At 55.6% G+C, this 26,276-nt stretch overlaps 3 protein-coding genes across 5 annotated transcripts in view; 1 reads left to right on the top strand and 2 right to left on the bottom strand.

Annotated features, from left to right (window-relative positions):
• Positions 1 to 1,695, bottom strand: part of ZBTB17 (zinc finger and BTB domain containing 17) — a 31,965-nt gene extending 30,270 nt beyond the window's left edge. For all 3 annotated transcript variants that reach the window (XM_079777534.1, XM_079777535.1, XM_079777536.1), the window contains exon 1: positions 1,563 to 1,695. In XM_079777534.1, the coding sequence (XP_079633660.1) occupies positions 1,563 to 1,569 (7 nt within the window). In that variant the 5' untranslated portion in view covers positions 1,570 to 1,695. The remainder of the gene's footprint in view (positions 1 to 1,562) is intronic.
• Positions 1,696 to 8,521: 6,826 nt separating this feature from the next.
• On the top strand, positions 8,522 to 9,846 carry SRARP (steroid receptor associated and regulated protein; the record flags this gene model as incomplete). The annotated part of the gene is given in 3 exon segments (XM_079778036.1): positions 8,522 to 8,668; positions 9,423 to 9,797; positions 9,800 to 9,846. Coding segments are annotated over 3 exon segments (483 nt in total). The 5' UTR covers positions 8,522 to 8,607.
• Positions 9,847 to 18,293: 8,447 nt separating this feature from the next.
• HSPB7 (heat shock protein family B (small) member 7) lies at positions 18,294 to 22,158 on the bottom strand. Its single transcript, XM_079777815.1, has 3 exons — positions 21,897 to 22,158; positions 21,225 to 21,358; positions 18,294 to 20,034 (listed from the first exon to the last, which is right to left on the bottom strand). Exons 1-3 carry the CDS (start codon positions 22,090 to 22,092, stop codon positions 19,855 to 19,857), a joined length of 510 nt encoding a protein of 169 aa, XP_079633941.1. The 5' UTR covers positions 22,093 to 22,158; the 3' UTR covers positions 18,294 to 19,854.
• Positions 22,159 to 26,276: the final 4,118 nt, after the last annotated feature.

The raw sequence follows: 26,276 nt of genomic DNA, 5'->3' as shown, positions 1-26,276 counted from the left end.
TTTCCAAGTGGCCCAGGCTACCCTTAATGAGTCTGTCTGGGTAAACTCCAGCTTGACTCTCCTCCTCCCACTCATTACCTGAATCCAAGTCACCCACGTGCAAAATGTGATGGGAACCCAAAGGGTACCTGCTTCTTTAAGAGCTGCCCTTTCACCCACCCATCAAACAGGCAAAAGCAGAGCACTGGACACAGAGCCTGGCACAAAGGAAGTGCTCAATAAATGTTAGCTTGCGTCATTTTGGTCTGCTGTGGCCACGGGCACTTCTCACCTGAAATATTCTAGCAGACTCTTACCTGACCTCCAGGGTCACTCCCTTTAATACATTCTTCACATAGCCACAAATCTGATTCTTTTTTAAAAAAATATATTTTTTATTGACTTTAGATAGGAAGATAGAGGGAAAGAGAGATGGAAACATCAATGATGAGAGAGAATCATTGATTGGCTGCCTCCTGCATGCCCCACACTGGTGATTGAGCCCGAAACCTGGGCATGTGCGAACTGTGACCTCCTGGTTCATAGGTCAATGTCAACCACTGAGCCATGCCAGCCGGGCCACAAATCTGATTCTTAAACGACTTCCTGTCAACCTAAAATGTAAACTCCATAACTAGCTTTAAAAGGCCCCCCGGAGGGCAGACCATACCCTGCTTCCTTAGTCTTTTTTTTTTTTTTGTATTGGTTTCAGAGAGGGAGAGAGAGAGAGAAACACCAATGATGAGAGAGAATCATAGATAGGCTGCCTCCCGCATTGCATTCCCCACCCTGGAGAATGCGCCTGCAACCCAGACATGTGCCCTGACCTGAATCCAACCCGTGACCTCCTGGTTCATAGGTCAAGGCTCAACCACTGGGTCACGCGGCCGGTGGGCTTCCTTAGTCTTTCTTAACTCTCATCTTCACTCGAATCTCCGAGAGGAAGAACCTAACTTGCTTAAGGCCACGGTTGGCAAACACAGAGACGGAAGCCAGGCTGCCTGGCTCCCCCGTTCACTTTTAACCACTATGCCAGTCTTGGGTCACTCGCTCTCACGTCAGAGCCCATCGGGGGACGAACCACCGTCTGTGGAACGAATGAATGAATGAAGTAACTGTACCCAGGGACAGTCTCGCCGCCTACTCTGCCAGAACCTCCAGACCCCCGGCCGGCCTGCGCCTCTGCCCCAGCCGGAGAGAGTGAGCTGCCCCGGCACCCGCCACCTCGTGGCCACAGGACACCCACCCGCGGCGGCGCGGGGGCTCCGGGGGCGGTGACAGCTGCGCGGCGGGGGCGGAGATGCTACCAGCTGGGGTGACACCAGCCCGGGAGGCGACCCGCGCTCCCCAGCCGGGACTGCCGGCCCGCCCGCCCACGGCCGGCCCGCTCCCCACGCGGCGAACCCCGCCCCGCCGCCCCTCGGCTTCCTGCCCCGCGGGGTCCACTCGGGCCGGGTTCCCTGGCCACCCCACTGCCTCCCCTCCCCCACACAACCGTCCCGGCGCCCCGGCGCGCCCCGACTTCCGCCGCCTCCGCCCGGATCGCGGGGCTCCCCCGGCGCCCGGCGCCTGCGGACCCTCACCTGCCATGTCCCGGACCCCGCCGCTGAGGGAGGTGCATCACGACCGCGAGCAGGCCGGGGTCGGCACTTCCAGGCAGACAAAGGGCGCCGCCATGTTAGAGTCGGGCGGAACCGACCTCGCCGGCTTCCCGGCTGCCACTTCCGCCGCAAACACGGCGCCCGCGCCAGACCCGGCGGCGGCCCGGCGCATGCGCCCGGCTGCCCAGCGGTTGACCTGAACTTGTGCGATTAGAGGGGATCTCAGTGTACCCTTTCCTTGGCTTTCTGTCCCAAATTCGACAGTCACGGCTTTTACCGGCCCAGCGCTGACCGTGTGCCAGGCCCTGTGTTCCCTCACCAGCCTGAGCCAAGCATTTGTCTCCCCTTTCGGAGAAGGGAAAAGCCAGGCGCGGAGGGGCGGGCACAGGTGTGAACTCAGGGCGGTTCCGAAGCCACAGGTACCGGATTGTGTTCTGTCCGCTGAGCCGACCGGTACCCTCTCTCGCTCAGTTTCCTTCCTTAGCCTGGCTGCGATGACGGCGGCCTCTCCAACTTCCAGCACCTCCAGGCCACTGACTTCTCTATTTTCTCACAGTTCGTGGGCTTTCTCTTTTTTTCACTTCTTTTTTTAAAATATATTTTTATTGATTTCAGAAAGGAAGGAAGAGGGAGAGAGAGAGAGAAACATTCATGATGAAAACAACAACATTTGCCGAAACCGGTTTGGCTCAGTGGATAGAGCGTCAGCCTGCGGACTCAAGGGTCCCAGGTTCGATTCCGGTCAAGGGCATGTACCTTGGTTGCGGGCACATCCCCAGTAGGGGTTGTGCAAGAGGCAGCTGATCGATGTTTCTCTCTCATCAATGTTTCTAACTCTCCATCCCTCTCCCTTCCTCTCTGTAAAAAATCAATAAAATATATTTTAAAAAAACAACAACATTCATGATGAGAGAATCATGGATTGGCTTCCTCCTGCAAGTCCTCCACAGGGGATGGAGCCCACAACCCAGGCATGTATGTGCCCTTGACCGGAATCCAACCTGGGCCCTTTCAGTTCGCAGGCCGACGCTCTATCCACTGAGCCAAACCGGCTAAAAGGGCTCCTTTTTTCACTTCTGATCTTGTGTATGTTACATGATTCTTAATTTTAACAACACTCTTGCCACTAGTGCTGGGGGTGGAGGGGGGAGTGAACCTCAAACCCAGGAATGTGCCCTTGACTGGGAATCCAACCTGCGACCCTTCTGGGCGGGGCAACTCTGTTTTAGAATAGTAAGAAGCTAGGAAAATTCCAGGACAAGTGGAATGGGGAAGCTGAGACAGATAGTTAAACACCAGTTTGTGTCTTATCTACTAAATCCTATCTTCCTTAAACTAAGGACACTTAAAAGTAAATGGTTTGCATTTCTCCTCCCCAACCAGGGGGAAAACAGTTTAAATCACCCTATTCCCGGAGACAGATAACAGAAATCCAATTAAGTGCCATTTGCCAACCACACCCAAGGACAGACAGATTAAGAGAATAAATCTCATTTTGGTCCATCAGCATAAAGCTAATGAATATTTTTATCGATCTTCCCCTAAGACCTCTCCCAAATCTCGCTTTAAAACCCCCTGAAACCCAAGTTCCAAGCGCGCTCTCCACGCACCACACCTGTAACATTCCCTTTCCCTTCTCCTTCCCCCACAGGCATGTACCCCCTAACCTCTAAGGGACCCCAACAGACTCGAAACCAAGGGGTCAATGGACAGCGGGGATGATGCTCAACCGACTGAGCAACACTGGCCAGGGCCATCATCACCCCTCTTGCTAACCCAGCCAGGAAATGTTCTCAACTTTAAGGACTAGTGTGATTAGAGTATGCTCACCCAGATAATCCAGGATGATCTCCCCATGTCAATGTCCACACCTGTGATATTATGACTTATAATACATGTAAATATACGGTATATATTTGGTTCTTAGTCCAGGTTCCTGGCACCCTCAGAATTTCCAAATGAGAAGAGAGATCAAGGCATCTTTGTTATGTTAATGAAGTGGGTTTTGCCCCTAGGTCACCTGAGGATGGGGAACGGATAACCAATCAAGTGATTACTGAGTTGGAATTTTCCTCTGGGAGGACAGAGGGGCTAGGGATTGAGTTCAATCTGTGACCAATAATGTAATCAATAATTCCTTCAGGAAAACCCAAAGAAATGGGGTTCGGGAGCATCCAATTGGTGAACACGTAGAGAGTTGGGGAGAGCGGTGTGCTCAGAGCTTTGAAGCTCCTCGTCCCTTTGTTAGGGTCAAAAAATAGAATATTGGGGACTCGCCCTAATTGTAAGAAACATAAATCCTGCTCTGGTAACGGTGATTATTCTGATCAGAGAAAGCACATTCTCACCTGGCTGAGAGCTGTGCGCCCTGGGACCTGGGAGCTCACATCAGAATGCAGTCCATCCAAGATTTACAACCTCGTGGCTGAAATCGAGTCCCGGAGGCGCCCGCCCTCTGCACCCCCTCCCCCCAGCCCGCATGACTTGTAACCTTTAGCAGGGGTCCTCAAACTTTTTAAACAGGGGGCCAGTTCACTGTCCCTCAGACCGTTGGAGGGCCGGACTATAGTTTTAAAAAAACTATGAACAAATTCCTATGCACACTGCACATATCTTATTTTGAAGTAAAAAAACAAAACAGCAAAAACACCCGCATGTGGCCCGCAGGCCGTAGTTTGAGGACGCCTGCTTTAAGGATTGTACCCTGACTACTTTCCCAGGCCTGTAATTCCTACTCTCTCATGTAATCTTTGTTCTTCTACCCGATATTAGGATTTGGCTTATGGAGAGAGGCAGAGCGGATGTTTGTGGGTGACCTGCTGCTCCCCCATACTGCCGGCAGTATTGGAATAAACGCTCATGTCTGAGTCAACCCTGTCTCTGCTTAATTGGCTCCAGTAGTGACAGGCAGCACGGACCCCTGGGTTGTCCGGTTTTACCTTCCCACATACCTTGCCCTATGCATCTCTTTCATCCGGCTGGTCCCGAGTTACTAGTATATTCTTTGTCAAATCAAATCAGGAGGCTTTGGCTAGAAATGAATGACAAAGATTTAGTCAAGGGATGTGCAAATAGGAAACACAACTAGGCAATGCCCAGCGTGTTCCAAAGAACCAGGTCTGCATTCTCAGCCTCTGGATTGGTGTGAGGTGCTGATCTTCCAGAAGTCTGTGGTCTTTCCAGATAATAGATGTAGATGACCAGATCACCTTGTGGGTCTGATCATAAATTCCTAACTGGGCAGGTCATGGTGGGTAGTCAATCCCTAGGCCTATAACATTTTTTTAAAATATATTTTATTGATTTTTTACAGAGAGGAAGGGAGAGGGAGAGAGAGTTAGAAACATCAATGAGAGAGAAACATCAATGAGAGAGAAACATCAATCAGCTGCCTCCTGCACCCCCCCCCCCCCACACACACACACACACTGGGGATGTGCCCGCAACCAAGGTACATGCCCCTGACTGGAATCAAACCTGGGAGCCTCGAGTCCACAGGCCGACTCTCTATCCACTGAGCCAAACCGGTTTCGGCTAGGCCTATAACTTTTTAGTAAAAGGTTTATCTTGCCATAAGCAATCCCATTTGTCCATTGTTTCTGTGCATCTAGATTAACTCAACTTTGAAATAAACCGAAAGCACCCTTAAACAGGGCTGGTGTGGCTCAGTGGCTGAGCATTGACCTATGAACCAAAAGATCATGGTTCGATTCCTGGTGGCGGCACATGCAATGCCCGGGTTGCAGGCTCCGTCTCCAGTGTGGGGTGTGCAGGAGGCAGCCGATCAATGATTCTCTCTCATCATCGATGTTTCTCTCTCTCTCTCTCTCTCTCTCTCTCTCTCTCTCTCTCTCTCTCTCTGATGAAACCCAATCCCCACCCTGCTCTCTTCCATCTTCATGCATTCTTCCTTACATTCCCTTCTTAATTTCAAATGCATATAAGAAATTGCAAAACTGTTGTTCTCCGGAGCATTTGAGACCTTGCTCCCATGCATCTGTTGTCAGTTTGCCTCAAATAAACCGTTACAAAAATTCTCTACAGGTTTGGACGTTTCTTACGTCAACACGGGTGTCTGGTGGTGTGGACAAGAGACCATTCTTTCCTGATTCTTCAGAAGGTTGTCTATAGGATTTATATATCTCTCCAGTCATTGATGTACAGCTGAGAAGTTCAAAAGTTTAACTCCTCAGGCTCCTTAGAGTAAAATTAAATCTGTTCCTCATGCTTCAGCCCATTTGGTCTAAACTGGTTTTGTGAGCTTGACTATACAGACTCCATTTTCAGTCAGCTTAGCTGGACTGACTTCGTCTTGTTTTCTTACTCATTCTTCACCTTTAATAAGAAACTGGCCACCTAAGAAGTAACATGCTTCTCTGAATTCTGTGAGCTGCTCTAGCAAATTAATCGAGCCCAAGGAGAGGGTTGTGGGAACCTCTAAGCTATAGAAGCTCGATGACAACCTGGACTTTTTTTTTTTAATATATTTTTATTGATTTCAGAGAGGGAGAGAGATAGAAACACCAATGATGAGAGAAAATCATGGATCGGCAGCCTCCTACGCGCCCACTTGTGGGGATCAGGCCTGCGACCCAGGCTTGTGCCCTTGACCAGAATGATACCTGGCACCCTTCGTTCCTCAGGCTGACGTTCTATCCACTGAGCCAACCGGCTAGGGCACAACCTGGACTTTTGATTGGCATCTGCGGTGTGGGAGTGGGGGTGGGGGTAGTAGTCTTGTAGGAGAGCCCATAACCTATGGGGTCTGACACTGCCTCCAGGTCCTATCTCCAGGGAGACAGTGTCTGAACTGAGTTAATTGCTTGGTTGAGTGGGGGGAAAACACACCTCGAATTGATGTCAGAATCAGAATACAGTACTCTTTTTTTGCTTTTAATTGATTTTATTATTATTATTTTTTAAATTTCTTTATTGATTAAGGTGTCACATATTTGTCCTCATCCCCCCACTCCCATCCCACACCCCTCCCCACGGATGCCCCAACCCCCTGTTGAACTCAACCATTGGTTAGGCTCATATGCATGCACACAAGTCCTTTGGTTGATCTCTCCCCCCTCCCCCCACCCTCCCCTATCCTCCCTCTGAGGCCCGATAGTCTGATCGATGCCTCCTTGTTTCTGGTTCTGTTCTTGTTCATCAGTCTATGTTGTTCATCATTTCCCCTAGATGAGCGAGATCATGTGTCGCTAGAGATATACTTATATGAACTGAATGTGAGATGAGCAATAATAGTTATGCTGACAGGCAAATGAATCAGTCTGTAGTGAGTTTCTTTCTGGACCAACAGTTCTTTTGAGACCCAATATCAATGTCCACCAGTTCCTTATGTGTACATGTCAGCACTGACCCCTCAGCTCTGGATGGTGGACAAATGGTGGTAATGCAGGTCCGACTCCCTCTGGTTTGGTCTCGGCCGGACCCAGGGGCACGGCTTCATCCGGACCCAGGGGCACGTGGCCTCACCCGGACCCAGGGGGTGCGTGGCCTCACCTGGACCCAGGGGGTGCGTGGCCTCACCCGGACCCAGGTGCGCGCGGCTTCCCCCGGACCCGGGATCTAGCCTCACCCGGATCCAGGGGCACACAGCCTCGCCCGGACCCGGGATCTAGCTTCCCCTGGACCCAGGGGCGCGTGGCCTCACCCGGACCCAGGGGCGCGTGGCCTCTCCCAGACCCAGGGTCGCGTGGCCTCACCCGGATCCAGGGGCACACAGCCTCGCCCGGACCCGGGATCTAGCTTCCCCTGGACCCAGGGGCGCGTGGCCTCACCCGGACCCAGGGGCGCGTGGCCTCTCCCAGACCCAGGGTCGCGTGGCCTCACCCGGATCCAGGGGCCCACGGCCTCACCCGGACCCGGGACCCAGCCTCACCCGGATCCAGGGGCACACGGCCTCACCCGGACCCGGGATCTAGCTTCCCCCGGACCCAGGGGCGCGTGGCCTCACCCGGACCTAGGGGCGCATGGCCTCTGCTTTTAATTGATTTTAGAGAGAGAGAGAGGAAGGGAGAGGGGGAGAGAGAGAGACATCAATGGGCTGCCTCCTGCATGCCCCCTGCTGGGGATTGAGCCTGCAACCGGGCAAGTGCCCTGACCCCTGACGGAGAATCGAACCCGTGACCTTTGGTGCGTGGGATGATGCTTAACCAACTGAGCCACACCAGCAGAGTTACTTCTTACGCATAATAGTAACACTATTTCCATTTAATGAAACAATATCAATTTTCTTTGTTAAGTATTTTTCTTTTTCAGTTGATTGGACTTAAAGGATGCTGTAGACTGTGTCCTCCCCAAATTCCTATTCTGAAACCTGCCCCCAGTGTGATGATATTAGGTGTGTGTGTGTGGGGGGGTCTTTGGGAGGTGATCAGATCATGAGGTGGGAGCCTTATAACAGAGCCCCCCAAAGAGCCCCCTTGTCCCAGGAAAAGAAGACAAGAAGAAGCTTCTACAAACCAGTAAGCAGGTCTTCGCCAGAAACCAAATCTGCAGACGCCTTGACCTCGGACTTTCCAACATCCAGAACTGTGAGAAAAAAATGTTTTTGTTTAGGTCCCCCAGACCAAGGGCATGTTCCATAAATAGCTTTCCCTGAATGCTTCGGTAGGAAAAAACGTAACGCAGCAAAGCTGGTGGTGGGGACGGAGGCTTGGGAAGCGGAGGCCTGGATGAGGAGGTTCTAAGGCCTGTCCCGAGACAGGAAGCCGCTGCCGTCGGGAGAAATGGTGTCTGTTTGGTAGAAGGCCTGCCTCCCTCAGACCCAACAACCACCTTGTTGACATAACCCTGCGGATCAAAGTAATCCCCCAGCTGCCCCAGGCCAGTTCCTGTGGTTCCGGGAGCCAGGACATCACTCAGGCGATCCGGATCCGGTAAATAAGAAGGCCTGGTCCTTGGATGGGGAACGACATCCGGGAAGAGGCTGCCAGAAACGGCTCCTCCTGCCTCCGCTCAGCGACCAGGCTAGACCTGGTGCCGGGCAGCAGCGGTGGCCTCATCAGAAGACCCCATGGGCCGGAGAGCCAGCCCCGAAACCATGGGCCCCGGGACAGAGCTGGGCCCCAGTTCAGGTAAGAGGTGGCAGAGACTGCCTCGGCCCCGGAGGTGCTGGGAGGTGAGGGCAGAGCACAGCTACCCTCCCTTGGGGCTGCAGGATTTGCAAGCCAGGGGTGGACTTCACATTGTTTCTTGTATTAACCGACCGAGCCGCACGGAAGCTCCCTGTAGCCTGCGCCTGGCGACAAGCACACAGTTCAGACAGTGGCTGTGTTTATTAGGAGGGAAACTCTAAACATCACTGTTTGAAGAGCCCCGGCTTTTGCCTCAGAGTCACCTGCTCTGGCACCTGCTCCCCTGATACACGGACAGACGGGCTGGCTCACAGCTGCTCCTCCCTGCGCTGGGCTCTGAGTTGGGAGGGAAGCACAGAGGAGGAATCCTCGGGGCAAAGGGGCCGGGGCGCTAAAGGTGTTCTCTGAGGTTCTGGTCTGATGTGGGGACGGGGAGAGCCACAAGGTGCTCCCTGAGGGCCCCAGGCCCCACCCCAGGCCCACGCTTCCAGAATCGGCGTGTTGACAAGGTGCCGGGCCATCCGTGTGCCCAGGAAGGACGAGAAGCTCCCAGGACGTGGTCCCTGCTTCTGGGAGGCAGGTGGCCGAGCAGGGGAAGCAGGATGTGCGGTCCGGTCTCTCTGCGGCTGAGGTCCAGGCCCTGAGACCCTGCCCTTTCCACGTGTGGAATGAATGAGCACGTGGTTCAACCAATGAATGAACAGAACCACGTCCCTTGTGCTAACACAGCCTTTGGTCTGTGCCTTCCTTCTAGGTGGGAAGCCGGCCCACCGTCAGAAGGCCACGCCCACAGCTCACCTAACTTTCGTCATCGACTGTGCTAGTGGGAAACAGCTCTCCCTGGCAGCACCCGCTGTGCCACCCCAAGCCCCCGGTCCTTACCTAGGACTTGTCACCCCTCCAGTGAAGACCTATATCTTGTTCTGTGGGGACAGCCAGCCTCATCTGACTCAGGAGGCCTCCCTGGGCGGGGGGCCCCTTGCCCAGGCCAGGGGCACCCCGCCACCCTGCAGAGGGACTGTGGCCCCAGCTTCCTCCCCGCTCAGCCCACTGTGCGCCCAGGAGGCCCCTGAAGCCAAGGGGAGCCCCTTAAAGACAATGCCTGCAAGGTATTCAGCCTGGGAAACAGTCAGGGGCTCAAAGCTTTCTCCTCCTGTGCCTGTGGGCAGGCAGATTGACTGGAACAGCCTGATCATGGGAGGAGGGGGTTGGCCCATCAGTAGATGAGGGGATAGAAAAACTGTGGTACATTTACACCATGGAATTCTATGCGGCAGTAAAAAAAAGAAGAAGGATCTCTTACCCTTTGAGACAGCATGGAGGGACCTGGAGAGTATTACGCTAAGCGAAATAAGCCAGTCAGAGAAAGACAAGTATCACATGATCTCACTCATATGTGGAATCTAATGAACAAAATAAACGGATGAACAAAATAGATCCAGAGACGTAGAAGCATGGAACGGACTGCGGAATTTCAGAGGGAAGGCGGGGTGGGAAGGTGGATGGGAAGAGATCAACCAAAGAACTTGTATGTATATGTATAACCCACGGACACAGACAATAGGGTGGTGAAGGCCTGGGCGGGGCACTGGGTCCGTAGGGGGACGAGGGGGACATATGTAATACTTTCCACATTAAAGATGTAATTAAAAAATAAATAAAAAGTTCCCTAGCTGGTTTAGCTCAGTGGATAGAGCGTTGGCCTGCGGACTGAAGGGTCCTGGGTTTGGTTCCGGCCAAGGGCACATGCCCGAGTTGCGGGCCCGATCCCCAGTGGGGGGCATGCAGGAGGCAGCCAGTTAATGATTCTCTCTCATCATTGATGTTTCTCTCTCTCTCTCCCTCTCCCTTCCTCTCTGAAATCAATAAAGAAATATATTTTATAAACAAACAAACAAACAAACAAATAAATAAATAAAAAGTGGGAAGGAGCGAGCACTGTGAGCCACCCTCCCGGGGCCATTGCAGGGCAAACCAGAATGGCGTCAGGACGCCCCAGCACACACGCTGGCTGCTGCCGTCTCGGCTCACATGCAAGTGTATAGGTCACCCAAGGGCACGAGACCCAGCGGAACTGAGGTGGGATCTGGCCACCCAAGTGATAAAGGGAACTGGCTCCTCAAGAGGGAGCGGAAGTGTGCAGAAGGGAATAGAGTGTCCTATCTGAACAAATAAAATAAGAGATATTACTTATTGAGCATCTACTGCATGCCAGGTTCATGCGGCCCCCCTAGAAACACAAAAAGGGGGGCTTCTGCTCCATAGGGCAGTCAGGTTCCCCAGCGGGAAGTGTGGTCACAGGTGTGAGGGAGGGTGTATGTAGGTCTAAGAGATGCACAGTGTGTGCGAAACACTAAATCAACCCACCTGAGGAAGGTGTCAGGGCTCTCAGATTAAAGTTATTTATTCATTGACTGTTTTTACCAGGTTCCTACAAACATTAGTAGCCAACATGTATTGATCATTTGCTCTGTGCCAGGGAAACAACATCCTTGTTGTGCCAGTATGGGGACGCACTATTTTTGTACCCATTTCACAGATTAGGGAACTGAGGCACAGAAAGGTTGAGGCACCCACTTAAGTCCCCATGGACTAGTACAGTTGGGATTAGAACCTGTGTTTCTCTCTCTCTTCCTCTCCCTTCCTGTCTCTAGAATCAATAATTAATAATAATAATAATAACCCCAAAATTATACCAATTTAAAATAAAAAAGCCTGGTGCTCAAGTTCTTGCTCCTAACCATAGGGTCAATGGCCTCTCATCCTAGTAAGGTCTCTTAAGCCGAGGGGATTCAGAGAGAACAGACATAACCCTGTCTTTGAGCTCACAGCCTGGTGGGAAAGTTGAGAAAGGTGACTACTAATTGCCATAGCTCCTGACAAATGCAACAATAGGGCACACAGAATGCTGTTGGGGCTGGAGGAGGGTGCCCAGCTCACTTTGGGAGAGGAAATCAGGGAAGGCTTCCTGCAGGAAGTGACATCTAAGCTACAATCTGACCAGTGAGTGAAACATACAAAGGCAAGGTGGCAGGGGTGGGGAGTGTTCCAGGAAGAAGGACCTGGAACATACAATCAGTCTGGCTGGGGCATTCATTCATTCATTCACCAAGTATTTATTGGGCATCTACTGGGTGCCAGGCTCTGCTAGAAGCTGGGACGGAGCAGTGATAAAACAGATGGGGCCCCACCACCAAGGTGCTTATTCTCCAGCAAAGCACACACATGAAACGAGCAGACAGGCCAGAGAAGTGGCAGGGGCCACGTTATGTGGGTCCTTGCAGGTCACAATGAGGTCTTTCGATTTTATTCTGAGATGGGACACTGGAAATTGTGAGCAGAGTGACATGACCAGACCTACCTTTTAAAAAATGCCCTCTAGCCCCACCAGTGTGGCTCAGTGGTTTAGCGCTGACCCAGAAACCAAGAGGTCGCTGGTTCGATTACTGGTCAGGGCACATGCCCTGGTTGCAGGCTTGATCCCCAGTAGGGGGCATGTAAGGAGGCAGCCAATCTATGATGTTCCTCTCTCATCGATGTTTCTACCTCTCTATCCCTTCCCCTTCCCCTGTTTCTGAAAATCAATAAAAACATAGTTTAAAAATAAAAAATTGAATAAAAATTTCCTCTAGTTCTTGTGCTGGGATCAGAAGCTTGAGGAAGCTGCCCCTTAATTCAGGCAAGGAGGGGATGGTTTGACCTAGAGAGGTGGTGACAGAATAATCTGGACAACATAGGTGCCTTCCTCTCTTCTCCTCGCTAAGAACCAGTGGGCCAAAATAAAAGGAAACAAAGCAAAACAAAAACAACAAACAAGAATCACGGGGCTAGAAGAGCCCAAAGACAACTGACAAAAGGAATTTGAGGAAAAGCGTGCAGCCTTTGGCTGCACATCTACCTTTTCACCAGCAGGTGTCGCCCTATCATCAGACTGGAGGGCACCCTGGCCCTGTTTGGCTGGGGAAGGTGGGAAGGTGCTGGGCACGGAGCCAGAGCCCAGGGGCCAGTGGCTCAGTGGGGGGTCCATGTATTCAGAAGCCAAACTTTCATTCTAACCAATACCGCTTTCATCTGCAATAATGACTGCTGGTGTTTTTAGGTGCACCACCCGCCTCAAGTTCCTTTCACACCAGACCTGTGAGGTGGGTGCAATTTTTATTGCCATTATACAGATGAGGAAACTGAGGCACAGAGAGATGAAGTGATGTGCTCAAGGTCGCCGACTCAGAAAGAGGCAGAGCCCAAATCCAAACCCCAGGCAGTGTGACCACACACCTGTTGTCACAGTATCATAACCCCATGCTATGCTGTAGGCACTCGGTCCACATGTGTTGAATGAGCGAACGAAGGAAGAATGAAGAATTTCCAAGGACCCAGCCCAGGGCCTGGCAGCATGTAGGGAGTGTCTGGGAGGCTGAACAGGTGAGTGGGGCCCTCACTGAGATGGGGCACAGGGATGGAGGAGAAAAGCTCAGTTAGTCTCTTCAGCACAGTCCTATGAGGTGCTATACCATTTTACAGGTGAGGAAACTGAGGCTCTGGTAGGTTAATCAACTGGTCACACAGCTAGTAAGTGGCAGATCCAGGCTGGAAATGGAAGTAATTTGGACCTCAGAGCTTTAGCAACAGACCATACTGTATGGATTTACCGAAAACCTGTTGAGGGAATGAATCAATGAATTAATGATAGACTTTAACCCAGCCGGCGTGGCTCAGAGGTTGAGTATCAACCTATGAACCAGGAGGTCACAGTTTGGTTCTCCATCAGGGCACATGCCCAGGTTTTGGGCTCAATCCCCAATGTGGGGCGTGCAGGAGGCAGCTGGTCGGTGATTCTCTCTCATCATTGATGTTTCTATCTTTCCCTTTCTCTCTGAAATCATAAAAATATATTTAAAAAATAATAATAACCCTAACCGGTTTGGCTCAATGGATAGAGCGTCGGCCTGCGGATTCAAGGGTCCCAGGTTCGATTCCGGTCAAGGGCATGTACCTTGGTTTCGGGCACATCCCCAGTAGGGGGTGTGCAGGAGGCAGCTGACCGATGTTTCTCTCTCATCAATGTTTCTAACTCCCTATCCCTCTCCTTTCCTCTCTGTAAAAAAATCAATAAAATATATATTAAAAAAAAATAAATGATAGACTTTATTGAACCAATGAGTGAAAGGGTGAATAAGTGAATGTGTCCCTAGGTTGGCAGCCATGCTTAATTCAGGACCATGTCCCGTCAAAAAGAAATAAAGTAAATGAGGACATTTTATGTATGTATTTAGAGAATGTTTATAAGAGTTTATTTGAGCCAAACTGATGACATTGCTGAGAAGCAAGATCTCAAATGTTCCAATGAGATAATTTTATTGTTTAAAAGTATGTTTTTAAAAAAATAAAAGTATATTTTTATTGATTTATGGGGAGGGAGAGAGAGAAAAACATTGATGAGAGAGAATAATTGATTGGCTGCCTCCTACATGCCCCCTACTAGGGATCAAACCTGAAACCTGGACATGTGCCCTGCCCTGGAATCGAAATAAATACCTGTTGCCTCTCACTTCAAAAGGCCTTTTTAATTTAAGTTAGCAGTCCGCAGCCTTAACGTGCCTGGGGTGGTAGATGGTCAAGAGTTGTGTGAGAAGGGAGGGAGGGAGGAAAGAGCAGATCTACCATCCTGCCCTCTCTCTCTGGCTCCCTGGGGCCAGCAGCCCTGCTTTTGTCCTTCAGGGAGGCACCCAGAGGGCCCCCACCCAGTCGAGCAGCCCCCACGCTCTCCTGGAGGGCTGTCCCTGGATCCAGGCGCTGGGGGACTGGCCTGGCTGATGCTGGCAGTGAGCCCCGGGCCAGCTGTGCTGACAGTAAACAGCCCCCCTCCCCTGCCCAGGGCCCCTGGCCTTGCTCCCCCATCCAGCCGGCTGAAGACACCCAGCCCCTCAGGACCCTGCCGCGTTGGAGGGCAGAGCCAGTGTGGGTGGAACCTTTGATTTCCTTGTTGGGAAAACAACAATTTTAACAAGAGCTTAGCATTTATTGAGCTTATACTAAAACATCACCTCTCTCAGCTTCCTCACAGCTGCCCTGGGAGGGCGCCATCTGATCTTTGTTTATTGCTGAGAGGACTAAGGCTTGGGAGGTTCCCTCCCCACCTCCACACCTGCCCCTCCCCCCCCCCCCCCCCCCCCACACACACACACACAGGCTCTGTGAGAGGCCAGGGGACCTTTCCCTCTGCCCTCACCTGCTTTTCCTGGAGAGAAGACCCAGGTACTAGGGCAGCTCCTCTGACACCCGCCCCCCCCCCCCCGCCCCGCCCCGTCTTGGTCCCAATGGCACCAGGGAGAGTGTGGGTGAGACTGGGGATATAAGGATCCAAATCTCTATGAAATATGGGTATCTGCGCCCTACCGGGCCTTCCAGTGCATGGCATACGTGAGCTATGCCGCTACCAAGTGCCAAAGGTTTTACACGTGGACGAAAAGGGGCCCCGTGCTAACCTGACTGGCTCAGGAAAGGCCTGCATGGCGGCCTTGCAAACTCAGGAGACCTAAAGGAACCACAAAGCATGGTCTGAAATTAAAACCTTTAATCAACAAGCAGTGTCTATGGGTAGTCATGTCCTAGGCCAGTATCTTCCCTGACAAAGGCCAGGTTCCATCTTTACTGAGCCTACTGTTGTTTTGCGTCTGAGATAACATACCTGTGGAGTGTTAGGGCAACGGTAACTTCCCTTTTCCCGGACCCTCAGAGCACAGCCCTGGCTGAGCCCACAGATCCCTCTTGTTATTGTTACCGTGTTAATTGTTGACTGTTAACTATCTTATGCCCACCTGTGTAAAAGAAGCATGTACCTATCATTTTACTTTTTTTAAAAAAAACAAACACATATTTTTATTGATTTCATTGATTTCAGAGAGGAAGGAAGAGGGAGAGAGAGATAGAAACATCAATGATGAGAGAGAATCATTGATCAGCTGCCTCCTGCACGCCCCCCACTGGGGACCGAGCCTGCAACCCGGGCACGTGCCCTTGACCGGAATCAAACTTGGGACCCTTCAGTCCGTAGGCCAACGCTCTATCCACCGAGCCAAACTGGCTAGGGCTTACTTTTTATCCAATCCCAGAGGTTTCCCCAATTTGCTTTCTCCCACCTCCCTAATCTGTCACCAATGGATTTCATATAACCCACTTACGTCTTCTCCTTTGATGGTAATGTATAAAACAAGATGAAAAACTGCCCTTCTCCGGAGCACTATCTCAGTACCTTGAGATTCTGCTCCCTGGCAGTTGTCAACAGTTTGGCTCAAATAAACTGACAGAAATTCTTTACAGGTTTGAATGTTTTGTTGTTGTTGTTGTTGTTTTACATTAACACATGCATTACAAAACAATTCTAACAGGTAGACCCTATTAGCACCATTTTATTTCAGCACAGAGAGGTTAAGGTACTTGCTCAAGATCACACAGTTCAGAAAAAGTAGAGCCAAAATTTGACCCCAGGTCATGTGGCTCCAGAGTTTGTGACTGACCCTCCACTCTTTACTGAAGCTTGTTAGCTTTTTTAAAAATTTATTTAATATATTTTTATTGATTTCAGAGAGGAAGGGAGTGGGAGAGATAGAAACATCAATGATGAGAGAGAATCATTGATGGGCTGCCTCCTGCACCCCCCCACCCCCCACTGGGGATCAAGCCCACAACCTGGGCATGTGCCCTTGACCAGAATCAAACCTGGGACTTTCAGTCTGCAGGCCAAGGCTCTATCCATAAGCCAAACCAGCCAGGGCAAAAATATGTGTTTTATTGATTTTTTTAATATATGTTTTTTAAAAATATTTTTATTGATTTCAGAGAGGAAGGAAAAGGGAGAGAGAAACATCAATGATGAGAGAGAATCGATTGGCCACCTCTTGCACGCCCCCCACTGGGGATCAAGCCTGCAACCCAGGCATGTGCCCTTGACTAGAATCAAACCCAGGACCCTTCAGTCCGTAGGCCGATGCTCTATCCACTGAGCCAAACAAACTAGGGCTATTGGTTTTTCAGAGGGAGAGGGAGAGAGAGAGAAACATCAGTCAGCTGCCTCCTGCATGCCCTCTGCTGGGGATCAAGGAGGAGACTTGGGCATGTGCCTCAACCTGGGATCCACTGATGACCTCTCAGTGCATGGGGCAACATTCGACCAACTGAGCCACAGGGCCAGGCTGCAGAGGACTAGAGCCGCAGCCAAGGATTCAAATCCCGGCCATGCCACTTCCAAACTGGGTGACCTTGGGCCTGTTGCTTGACCTCTTTGAACCTGCCTGTCCTCCTTGGTACCCACCTGGCAGGGTTTTTGTAGGGATGAGCAGTGTGCTTGGCACACTCTGGGCTCTCAATGAATGGGGCTGCTATAATTATTCTGCGCAGGGTGGGGGGTGGGGCGCAGGGCCCTCAGCCAGGCCTATATTTAGCCTGGAAAGGGTGGGGGGCCCTAGGAGACAAAGGGTTGCCGCCAGTCCCGGGCCTAGGGGCGGAGCCGAGGGGCGGAGCCGATGAAAGTCCGCCGCCGGCATCCCCTCCTCCTGGCCCTCCTCTTCCATAGGGTCACCTTGGCTGGAAGGCTCCTCAGCCGGGGCGTGTCCTCGGCACGACCCTCATCCCCCAACCGCAGTCTGGGGAGGGGGCTGCTGGGGCCTGGGGGTTGGGGGTGGAAAGTATTCGGCCCCATTGGCCACAAGGAGAGCTGACCCCTTTTCCTGCCATGGCTGCCGGCGATGGCCCAGCTCACTCCAGCCCCACCCAAGATGCGGGGGGGGGGGGGGGGGGGGGGCTTTGCTGGGGTCCCCACACCAAGGTGAGCCTGACCCTGCAGGTGGGAGCTGAGGGAGGGTGGGGGCTGGTCGGGCTCCTCCCCCAAACCCCGGGCTGATGAGTGTCGGGGCTGCAAATAGCCCAGCGGAATCCGTGAGTCACCTCTGCTGGAAATACCGCGCCCACTCTCCCTCCCTCCTCCTGCTCGCAGCTCCAGCTGCAGGGGCCAGCGCCTGGCCGTGATTTCAGTATCACCTGGTAGGGTGTGGGGTGGGTAAGGCGGGCGTCTCTCCAGAGAGCACCCAGACTCCTCCACTAGCCAACACCCCAGCCAGGTTTCAGCTGTGTGACCCTGGGCCAGTCACTCAGCCTCTCTGGTCCTCCATGGCCATCTGGTACAAGAGAGGCTTCAAGAAGGCAGGGACTGCCGAAACCGGTTTGGCTCAGTGGATAGAGCGTCGGCCTGCGGATTCAAGGGTCCCAGGTTCGATTCCGGTCAAGGGCATGTACCTTGGTTGCGGGCACATCCCCAGTAGGAGGTGTGCAAGAGGCAGCTGATCGATGTTTCTAACTCTCTATCCCTCTCCCTCTCTGTAAAAAATCAATAAAAAATATATATAAAAAAAAAAAAAAAAAAAAAAAAAAAAAAGAAGGCAGGGACTCGGTGCAGCTGACCGGCCTCTGGTGTTCCTGCACCTGGGGCTGTGCCTGGCCCGAGCAGCGGGTGCTGGCTGGCAGTGGGAAGAGAAGGCACTACGGAAATAATGGCACCTCTTGCCCAGGTGGGTCTGGAAGCCAAGGGAGGAGGCCAAAGGGCACCCACATTTCTGGAAGGTCTCGAGCTTTGCTTGAGTTGCCACCCCCACCCCAACATTTCAAGGAAGGCATGCCGGTTTACCCTGGGGTTTCCCACCCCAGCTGCCTCCAAACCCTCCCCCAATGTGAGAACTTCAGGCAGGTGGTCTCCAGAAGTCTGTGATTCTGTCGTTTATTATGTGTGCAGGGTACAACGCCAGGACCCTCCCCTGCCCTTCTCCCCCCGAATTGTCCCCTAAAGACCCCAGAATGGCAGGGTGAGAGGCCACCCTACACTGTGAACCACCCTCCCCGGACCCCTGGTTTTGTGTGTGGAGACGGAGCCAGGGTCATCGCAGGCAGCGGAGGCTCCCCAAGATGAAGGCTGCCTGAGCCCCTCCCTGGCCTGGGGACTAGGAGGGACCTGGCTCGGGGGCTTTCTCCAGCAGAAAGGTGTGGGGACAGCGGCAAAGGCCAAGAGAGGCAGAGGGGGAACTACTTCCCGGCACCCAGAGGAGGGGGGGGGGGGGCGCTTTGAGAGTAGCCTTGGACTTCCTGGGTTCATGTTCATGGGCAAGTTGGGCAGTCACCTGCTCAGAGACTCAGTTTCCCCCCTGATGAATATGGAGATTGAGTCTGACTTTAGAATGGGCTGAATTTGGGCTCAACCAATGGTAATGCTTAGGGTTTGAAGGACGGCAGGTGTGTGTGTCCCCGGGCGGTAAACACACACCAAACCTGTAGATTCGTAGCTTGAAGAGGGGGAAGGACTGGCCGTGGCCAAGGTTGGCCAGACACTGTCTGACCTGGAGACCCACAGCCCCGCCCATGGTCTCTCTCCCACATGGGCTCGGTGATCCATCTGCATGGAGGCAGCCCCAGGAGGCCGGGCCTGGGGGCCGGGGGGAGGACCAGCCGCACCCCTCAGCCTGGCCTGGCCTGGGGACATGAGCAGGTAACAGATGGCAGGAGGGTCACACAGTTTGTCACGAACCAGCTGTATTGGAAAAACCCCGGCTGTATACAAACGCCACGTGGCCCTGCCCGGGCCCGGCTGGCTGGCTGGGGCTCCAGGTGGGCAGGCAGCTGGTTTGGGGCTTCGAGAGTGGAAAAGGGGAGGTTTCCATCCTGGCTGTCTCCTGGCCTCCCTCTGCGCCCGGGGACCTGCCTCTCCTGCTCCCCTTGCCCAGGGGGTGCCACCGCCCTCCCCGCCCCTGCCCCTGCCCGGCAGAGACCCCGTGGGGCAGCGGAGCTGCTCGGCCGGCCGTCTGTCCTGCAGATGACTTGCCCAGAGACCCTGCCCCTCCTCAGCTTCCTTCCCCAAGTGGGTTCTCTGGGTCTCCTTCCCCCACCCCCACCCCTTTGTTCTGCACGAAGCGAGAGGCCACCTCTGGAAAGAGAGGGGGCCCCTGGCCTGGCCTGGGCAGAGCAGAGGCCTCCGTTTTGGGGTGGGGATGACCCACCTGGGGTCTTGGGGGTGTCAGGGCTGGAACCCGGGCTGAGATGTCCTGGCAGCTGTTATGAGGGGTTAGGAAAAGTCTGGCAGGCCGGGGGGGGGGGGGGGGGGGGTGGGGGGGTGGGGCGGGAGGGGGAGGAGGGGAGGGCGGCCCTCAGATTTTGATCTCTGTCCGGAAGGTCTGCTGGACATGCTCTGTGTGCGGGTGTCGCCGCGCCCGGATGGTGAGGCTGCCGTCCTCCCTCAGGGCTGAGGTCACGGAGGTGGGGTCCACGTCCTCGGGCAGCTGGCATTTGTGAGCGAAGGTGTTCATGACCGTGCCATCAGCTGCCAGCTGGGGGGAGAGAGAGGGGTCAGGGCAGGCGCCCCTGCGCCCCTGTCCGGCTCATGCCAAGCCCCCGCCCCTTCTCCCCAATCCAAGTCCAGCGGGGCCCCTCCCGCTGAGGGGTCTGCGCTCAGGCTGGTGCGGGGTCTGGCCAGGATGATGGTGGCCACAGGCCCAGGGCTATGCAGGGACAGGTGCACAGGTAGGCAAGGGGCTTGGGGGGGGGTGTCAGAAACAGGGGGCTTGGTGGCAGAGTCAGGGGTTCCTGAGCACCGAGGAGGTGGCACAGAGCCGAGTCGAGCCCTCCGGGGCACCCAGAGGCATTGGGTCTCCACTGTCAGGGCTGGGCCGGTGGCCCTCCCCCCACGGCTTGGTCAGCACATAGTGTCCAGAGGAGCCTGGGCTGGCTGAGTCACTGGCGGGAGTGGCAGGGCTGGCACATGCTGCCCCCTGGTCCTGGTGCCCACAGGCCTTGGCTTCCCTGACAGGGTGCCCAGGCACCTAGCATCCTGTGCTCAGGGAGGGAGCCGGGCCCTGGGGGCTCTGGCAGAAGCCGCGGGCAGCCCCTCTCCTTTACGGGGCACCTGTGGCTGTGGCCCACTGGGGGCAGCATCCAGGTTCAGGTGGCGGCACACCCTCCTCCGAGGGCGAGCCTGCTGGGAGCTGGGACTCAGAGACCCTAGTGACCCAGTGACCCTGAGAGCCGCGGGTAGAGGGAGCGTGGGGTTTGGGGTGTGGGATCCTGAATGGCAGGGGCTCTAATTCAGGGGTCCCAGGTTGGAGCCCAGAGGGAAGAGGGCTTGAGGGGTGTCATGTGGGGGAACTCTTCCCGCAGCTGTCCAGGTGAGTCCCCACCTACCCACATGCCTGCCAACTCAGCTGTCCTCACTCAACCACCACCTCCCTCTCTCGCCTCACGGCTCAGGTGCCCCCTGCCTGCATCCCTCCGCCCTCCCATTCCCCTGTGGCCCTCTCAGCTGCCCAGGCTCCTGGAAAACGGATCTCGGGGCAGAGAGAGAGAGAGGCCGTAACGGGGATCCTGTGGCCCACGAGCTACAAGAGCAAGGTCTCCAATGTGCCCTGGGGACTTGGAGGGACGTTGGATAGAGTCTGGGGCCCCAGGATGAGACATGGGAGTAGGGACACGGGGCAGAGGGTACAGGTGCGGAACCTGGGGTCCGGGCGGGCGGGCGGCTCACCTTCTCAGCGCGCACCTCGATGTGGTTGTTGGACGTGGTGACGATGATGTCCTCGGGGGAGAAGTCGCTCACGTCCACGGCAAACTCATAGGCATCGCCAAGGGTCTTGATGTTGCCCGGCCCCCCAGTGCGGGCTGTGGGGAGCACAGAGCAGGCTTGCACCCAGAACTCAGGCTTCTGGCTCCTTCTCCTGGGGACAGGGGAGGCCCCCCAGGCCTGACTTCCCTCTCAGCTATTGCCCCTAACCTCCCTGCCCGCCCTCCTCACCTCTTGCAGCCTGCCTTTTCCGTGGCAGGGCTGGAGCCTCACCAGGCACAGGTGTGTGTGTGTGTGTGTGTGTGTGTGTGTGTGTGTGTGTGTAGCAACCTGCCTCACACCTAGAGTAGGGGGTGCATCCCCCGTCCTCAACCTCATGCAGCCCCTCAGAACTCCAGCTCCCTGTGTGGCCATCAGAACCATTGCTGACCCCTGGCCACACCTGTTCCTTGAAGGCCTGCCTGTTCCCATGGCCACATCTGTCCGGGTGGCCACATCTGTCCGGGTGGCCACATGTAGCTGCAGCCACAAAGCACCTGCTCCTGGCAGCTCGGCAGCCACAGCCACGTTCAGAGGTGCCCGGAGCAGGTGTCCCCGCCCGAGTGTCTCCCACCCCGCAGAGCCCTGAGCACTTGCCTGGGAAGGTCAGGGGCTCCGAGCGGGGCCGCATGAAGCTGCCAAAATCCTCGGAAAACATGCTCAAGGCCTTCTCCATGGGTGGGTCCTGGGCTGGGAGGGCTCGGGCGGCTGAGGAGGCCGAGGCCGAGGCCGAGGAGGAGGAGGAGTGGAAGCTTCTCTCGGCTCTGAAGCTGGAGGAGGTCCTGTGGCTCATCCACAGCGGGCAGCCGGGCCCGGCCAGGCGGCAGGGTGGACGCAGGGGTGTGGGCGGCAGGCTCTGGGGGAGTGTGCCGGGCCCGGCTGCCGGCGCTTTATAAGGCCCGGCCGTCCCGGGCGCGGGGCCAGCCCCTTGTCTACCGGCTAAATTTAGGCCTCGCCGCGGCCCAGAGGGGCTGGAAATCTTCTCCAGTGAGACGGTCCTGCTGACAGTCCAACGCACGCAGGCCCGTGAGGCTGAGCTCATAGCCTGGCATTCCAGGCCGATAACTCCAGCCCCGGGGCCGCACAGCAGCGGGGAGGGCGCCAGAGCTGTCCCCATGCCACTCAGACCCCGCGCCCAGGGCCTGTGTGTGTGTGTGTGTGGGGGGGTGTTGGGGGGGGCATGTCTCTGTCTTCCCCATCAGCCAGGGGCTCTTAAGGACTCTGCCTCCCCTGTTGGATTGCCTTCTCCTTGTGGCCCCGCTTTCCTATTTCCTGTCCCCTCTCCCCCGAAGGCGCAGCCGGGGTAAGAGGGGATCTGAGTGGTAAGGGATCACGGACCAGGAGATGCCTGGCCAGGAGGTCAGGGTGGCTGCAGGACCCCCACCTGCTGGACCCCTGTGTGAAGTGAGGGGCTCCTTCCCTTGGGGCAGACAATGTTTATAGCCGTCTCTTAGGGATGGGGGTTGGGGGGTGAGACTGTGCAGCTGTGCCCCTGCCAGCTCCCCCTGGGACCCAGACTTGGCCCTCCCCACCCCCCCACATACTCTGGAACATTTCGGGGGCCCCAAGAGGAGAAAGCTAGCAGCCTGAGGCAGGGCTGGGGGTTGGGCCCCACGCAGGGAATTGGTAATTGCCCCTAAAGATCTGGAGGTTGTATTTCTGCGAACTGCTTGACCTCCGCTTGAGGAGGCCTGGGACGGCAGCGGGCAGGCGTTCTGGAGGCAGAGAACCGGAGACAGTCCTTCTAGCTCCGGCTTCGGAGGCCTGCGGGATCCTGGGAGGAGCTTTCAGGAAGGTCCATTTGCTCCCCACTCAGCTCTGAAAGGAGGCGTCACCCCCATGTTATAGATGGGCAACAGCCGCTCAGGGCGGGCCATTTGCACAGGGCAAGCGGCACAGCTGGATTCAAACCCGGACATTTGTGATCCAAAGCCTCCTAGGAGGCCGGGTGACCTGAACACGCACGTGCGGAGATGGGCTGGCCCGGACGCCCCCAGAAGCCCCTGTCTGCTCCCTACAGCTCAGCAGAGCCAGGACTGACCTGGGGGGGAGGGGGGCCAAGGAAAGGCCATTCTGAGAAGGGAGTGGGCCCTTCGCATCTGCCCAGGCTGCAGTGTGGGGCCTCCGCTCTCCGCTCCAAGCCCTGCCTTCCTCCCCCACGGAGGCCTCTCTGATTGCTGCCGTCCACACGATGCCCACAGTGCCACCTGTCTGCCCACCCCAGCTCCTGGCAGTGTAGCCTGGCCGTCCTGGGTCTATGAGACTGACAGCTCCTCCAGGGCAGGGGTTCCTGGGGGTGGGGGCTGTTTCTCTTTTTTCTGGCTCCCACAGAACTTCCTTCTTGGGGGCTCCGTCTATAGGGGTGGTCCCTGAAGGTGGGCCAAGGCAGTGGCTGGGGAAAGAGGGGTCCTTCACTCCAGGGGAGATTCCTGCCTGGAATTCCTGCCCATGTCACCCATCCTGGCCCAGGGGGCTGCCAGGAAGTCGCCAGCACTGAGGCAAGATGGAAAGAAGGTGGGGGAGGGGTGGGGGGGCCCAGAAGCCTGCCGCCCGCCAGGGAAACAGGAGCCAGTGGCTAAATGCAGACACACTGTCATGTTGCTGAGGGCCTGAGTCACTGCTCCTGGACGTCAGATCTCATTCCCCACCCCTGCCCACCGTCCCTCCCCCCTCCCCCCTCCCCGAGGCATCGCCCACACATATACTGCATCCACTGGCTTCAGTGGCCAGGAGGGACCCTGAAGGTCATCGAGGCCATCGCCCTGTCTCTGGGCCTGCCTCTCCCTTCAGATCGCAGGGACAGAAGGAGCTTCAGAGATGATCAAATGCCCTGAATCCCAAGCCTGCCAGGGCATCCAATCACCTGAGGGGATTTTTGACAAACCCAGAGCCTTCACCTGCACCCCAAGATTCTAATTTGGGGCCCTGGGAAAGGACCAGGAATCTGTTCCCATCAGCTCTCCACACAGCCAGCCCACAGGCCAGTGCTTGGAAACCACCCACCACTCAGTAGGTTTATGGAACACCTACTATGTACCAGGCACTGTTCCAGGCTCTGGGGGGACTGGTGTGAATGAGGCAGAGGTAAGCCCCGCCCCACAGCTCCCAGGCTCCCCTGATTGGACAGAAGAGGAAACCCAGGCTCCGAGTGGTGGAGGACCAGTTGGGGGTGGAGGAGCTGCTGTGGCTTTAATTAAGCCCGTTCTCCCTCCACTGCTGCTGGGGCTCGATGAGGAACGGGGGGGAAGTTGAGGGGCTGGCATGTGGGGGTACAGAGCTTTGGGAGGGACTTGCCACAGCCACCCCCCCCCCCTCGCTGCCCTCTTCCCAGCTTCCTGGTGCTCACAGGCCAGGGGGTGAGGTGTGGACATGCGGGGCCTGCTGGCGGGCTGACCCTGGCTGTGAGGTTGTAGCCAGCGGCTGCTGGAGGCCAGAGATGGGTTTGGGATGTCGACGGGGCAGCCAGTCGACAGGGAGGGGGGGCCAAGGTGAGGGTGGGCCCCCACCCCACCTCCCACACACAACACACACAGGCTCCTGTTTTGGATTGACTTGACCCGGCATCTAGGGGCAGAGGGTGGCTCAGGCTCCCAGGATTTTAACAAGTCATTGAAGGGCCATCATGATTTTTGGGTGGCGGGGGGTGGGGGGGGGCTTTACCTGGGGGAGGGTGGGGGCAGTGGTTCCAGATCTCTTGCCTAAATCTCTCAAAAGTGGCATCAAGACAAAAATCCTCTGCTCTGTGCCCAAACCTTGCCCTGATTGTGTCAGTCACCGGAGTTTGAGGAGCTCCGGGTAGGGGAAAAGGCGCACAGTCTAGGTCTGGGCTCAGCCTCTGCTGTGTGACTTCAGGTGAGTGACTGCACCTCTCTGATCCTCCGTTTATCATCTGCAAAATGGTGGTGCTGTCCCGGAGTCACAGGGTAATGGGAGGATGAACTGAGTTGCAGACTTAAGGGCCTGGCACGTAGCCAGGGTGTAACATGTGCTTAGTCCCTCACCATGCCCCCCATGCCCTGGCTCCTACCCTCTGTTTGGGGTGCGACAAAGTCTGGGCATTTACCCAGAAGCCTTGTGGTTTGAGAGGCAGTTTTCTGAGACTGGAGGGGCTAGTCAGACACCAGGATCAAGTCTAAGTTCATCCCCAGGCCCTGGCCACTGGATTCACTACCCCTGCTCCCCTGTGGGCCTCCGCCCAGCTCTGAGCGAGGTGGGCTGTCAGGGCAGGACCATGGGGTGCTGTACAGGCTTTGGAGACAGGCAAACCTGGGGGGAGTCCCAGCTCTGCCCTTGGCCTCTGTGACCTTGACAGGCAGCCGCACCTCTTTGAGACTCCATTTGTTTAAATGGAAATAATGCCGCCCCCCTGGTTGGGTCCCAGGGGCACTCACTGATGGGGGGGGGGTTGTTGGCACACAGCAAGGGGGCAGCGATGACAGTGCCCTCTCCTTTGCCCCAGCCCTTCCTCCTGCTCTGCCGTCTTCCTCCCCTCACCTTTCTCTGCTCTTTCAGATTCCTTCCATACCCAGCTCTGAGAGTCCAGGGCCCGACCCTCAGCCCCACAGGTGACCCCTCACCGCCCCGCTGTGTGTGTGAGGTCCGCCACCAAAGCCCCGGATGCCCTTGCCTGCGGCACGGCTTCGTGGCTACGCAAGGTTGAGGGGAGTCCTGCTCCCGGCTCCTTTTGGCTGCTCCGGGCTGCACGGCCCAGCGGGCCTGGGCAGTTCCGGTCTGTTTGTCAAGGACATTCTTAATAGCCACAGCAAACCCCGGCAGGCGGGGTGGGGAGGGGGGGGGCAGGGTGCTGATTGGTGGAACACACACCTGTGCAGGGACACCTGCGCTGCAGGCAAAGGCGTCTCTGTTAGAGGGCCGTCCGGGGCCACAGCAGGGCGGACGGACACAGGTGAGGGGCTGCTGGGTGCAGAGCTGGGGATGGACTTGGATGGGGTTGGCCAGGCCCCGGTCAAGCCGGGC

This window comes from Cnephaeus nilssonii, assembly GCF_951640355.1.
Source record: "Cnephaeus nilssonii genome assembly, chromosome: 7".
NCBI lineage: Eukaryota > Metazoa > Chordata > Mammalia > Chiroptera > Vespertilionidae > Cnephaeus > Cnephaeus nilssonii.
This window is presented reverse-complemented; position numbering and strand designations above follow the sequence as displayed.

What these genes read in the sequence shown, in the direction of transcription:
- HSPB7 (XM_079777815.1), bottom strand. Translation starts at nt 22,092, where the DNA reads ATGAGCCACAGGACCTCCTCCAGCTTCAGAGCCGAGAGAAGCTTCCAC. An exon ending in GGAGCCCCTGACCTTCCCAG is followed by an intron (nt 21,359 to 21,896) that starts GCAAGTGCTCAG and finishes TGCTCCCCACAG; the next exon opens with CCCGCACTGGGGGGCCGGGC. An exon ending in TCGAGGTGCGCGCTGAGAAG is followed by an intron (nt 20,035 to 21,224) that starts GTGAGCCGCCCG and finishes CTCTCCCCCCAG; the next exon opens with CTGGCAGCTGATGGCACGGT.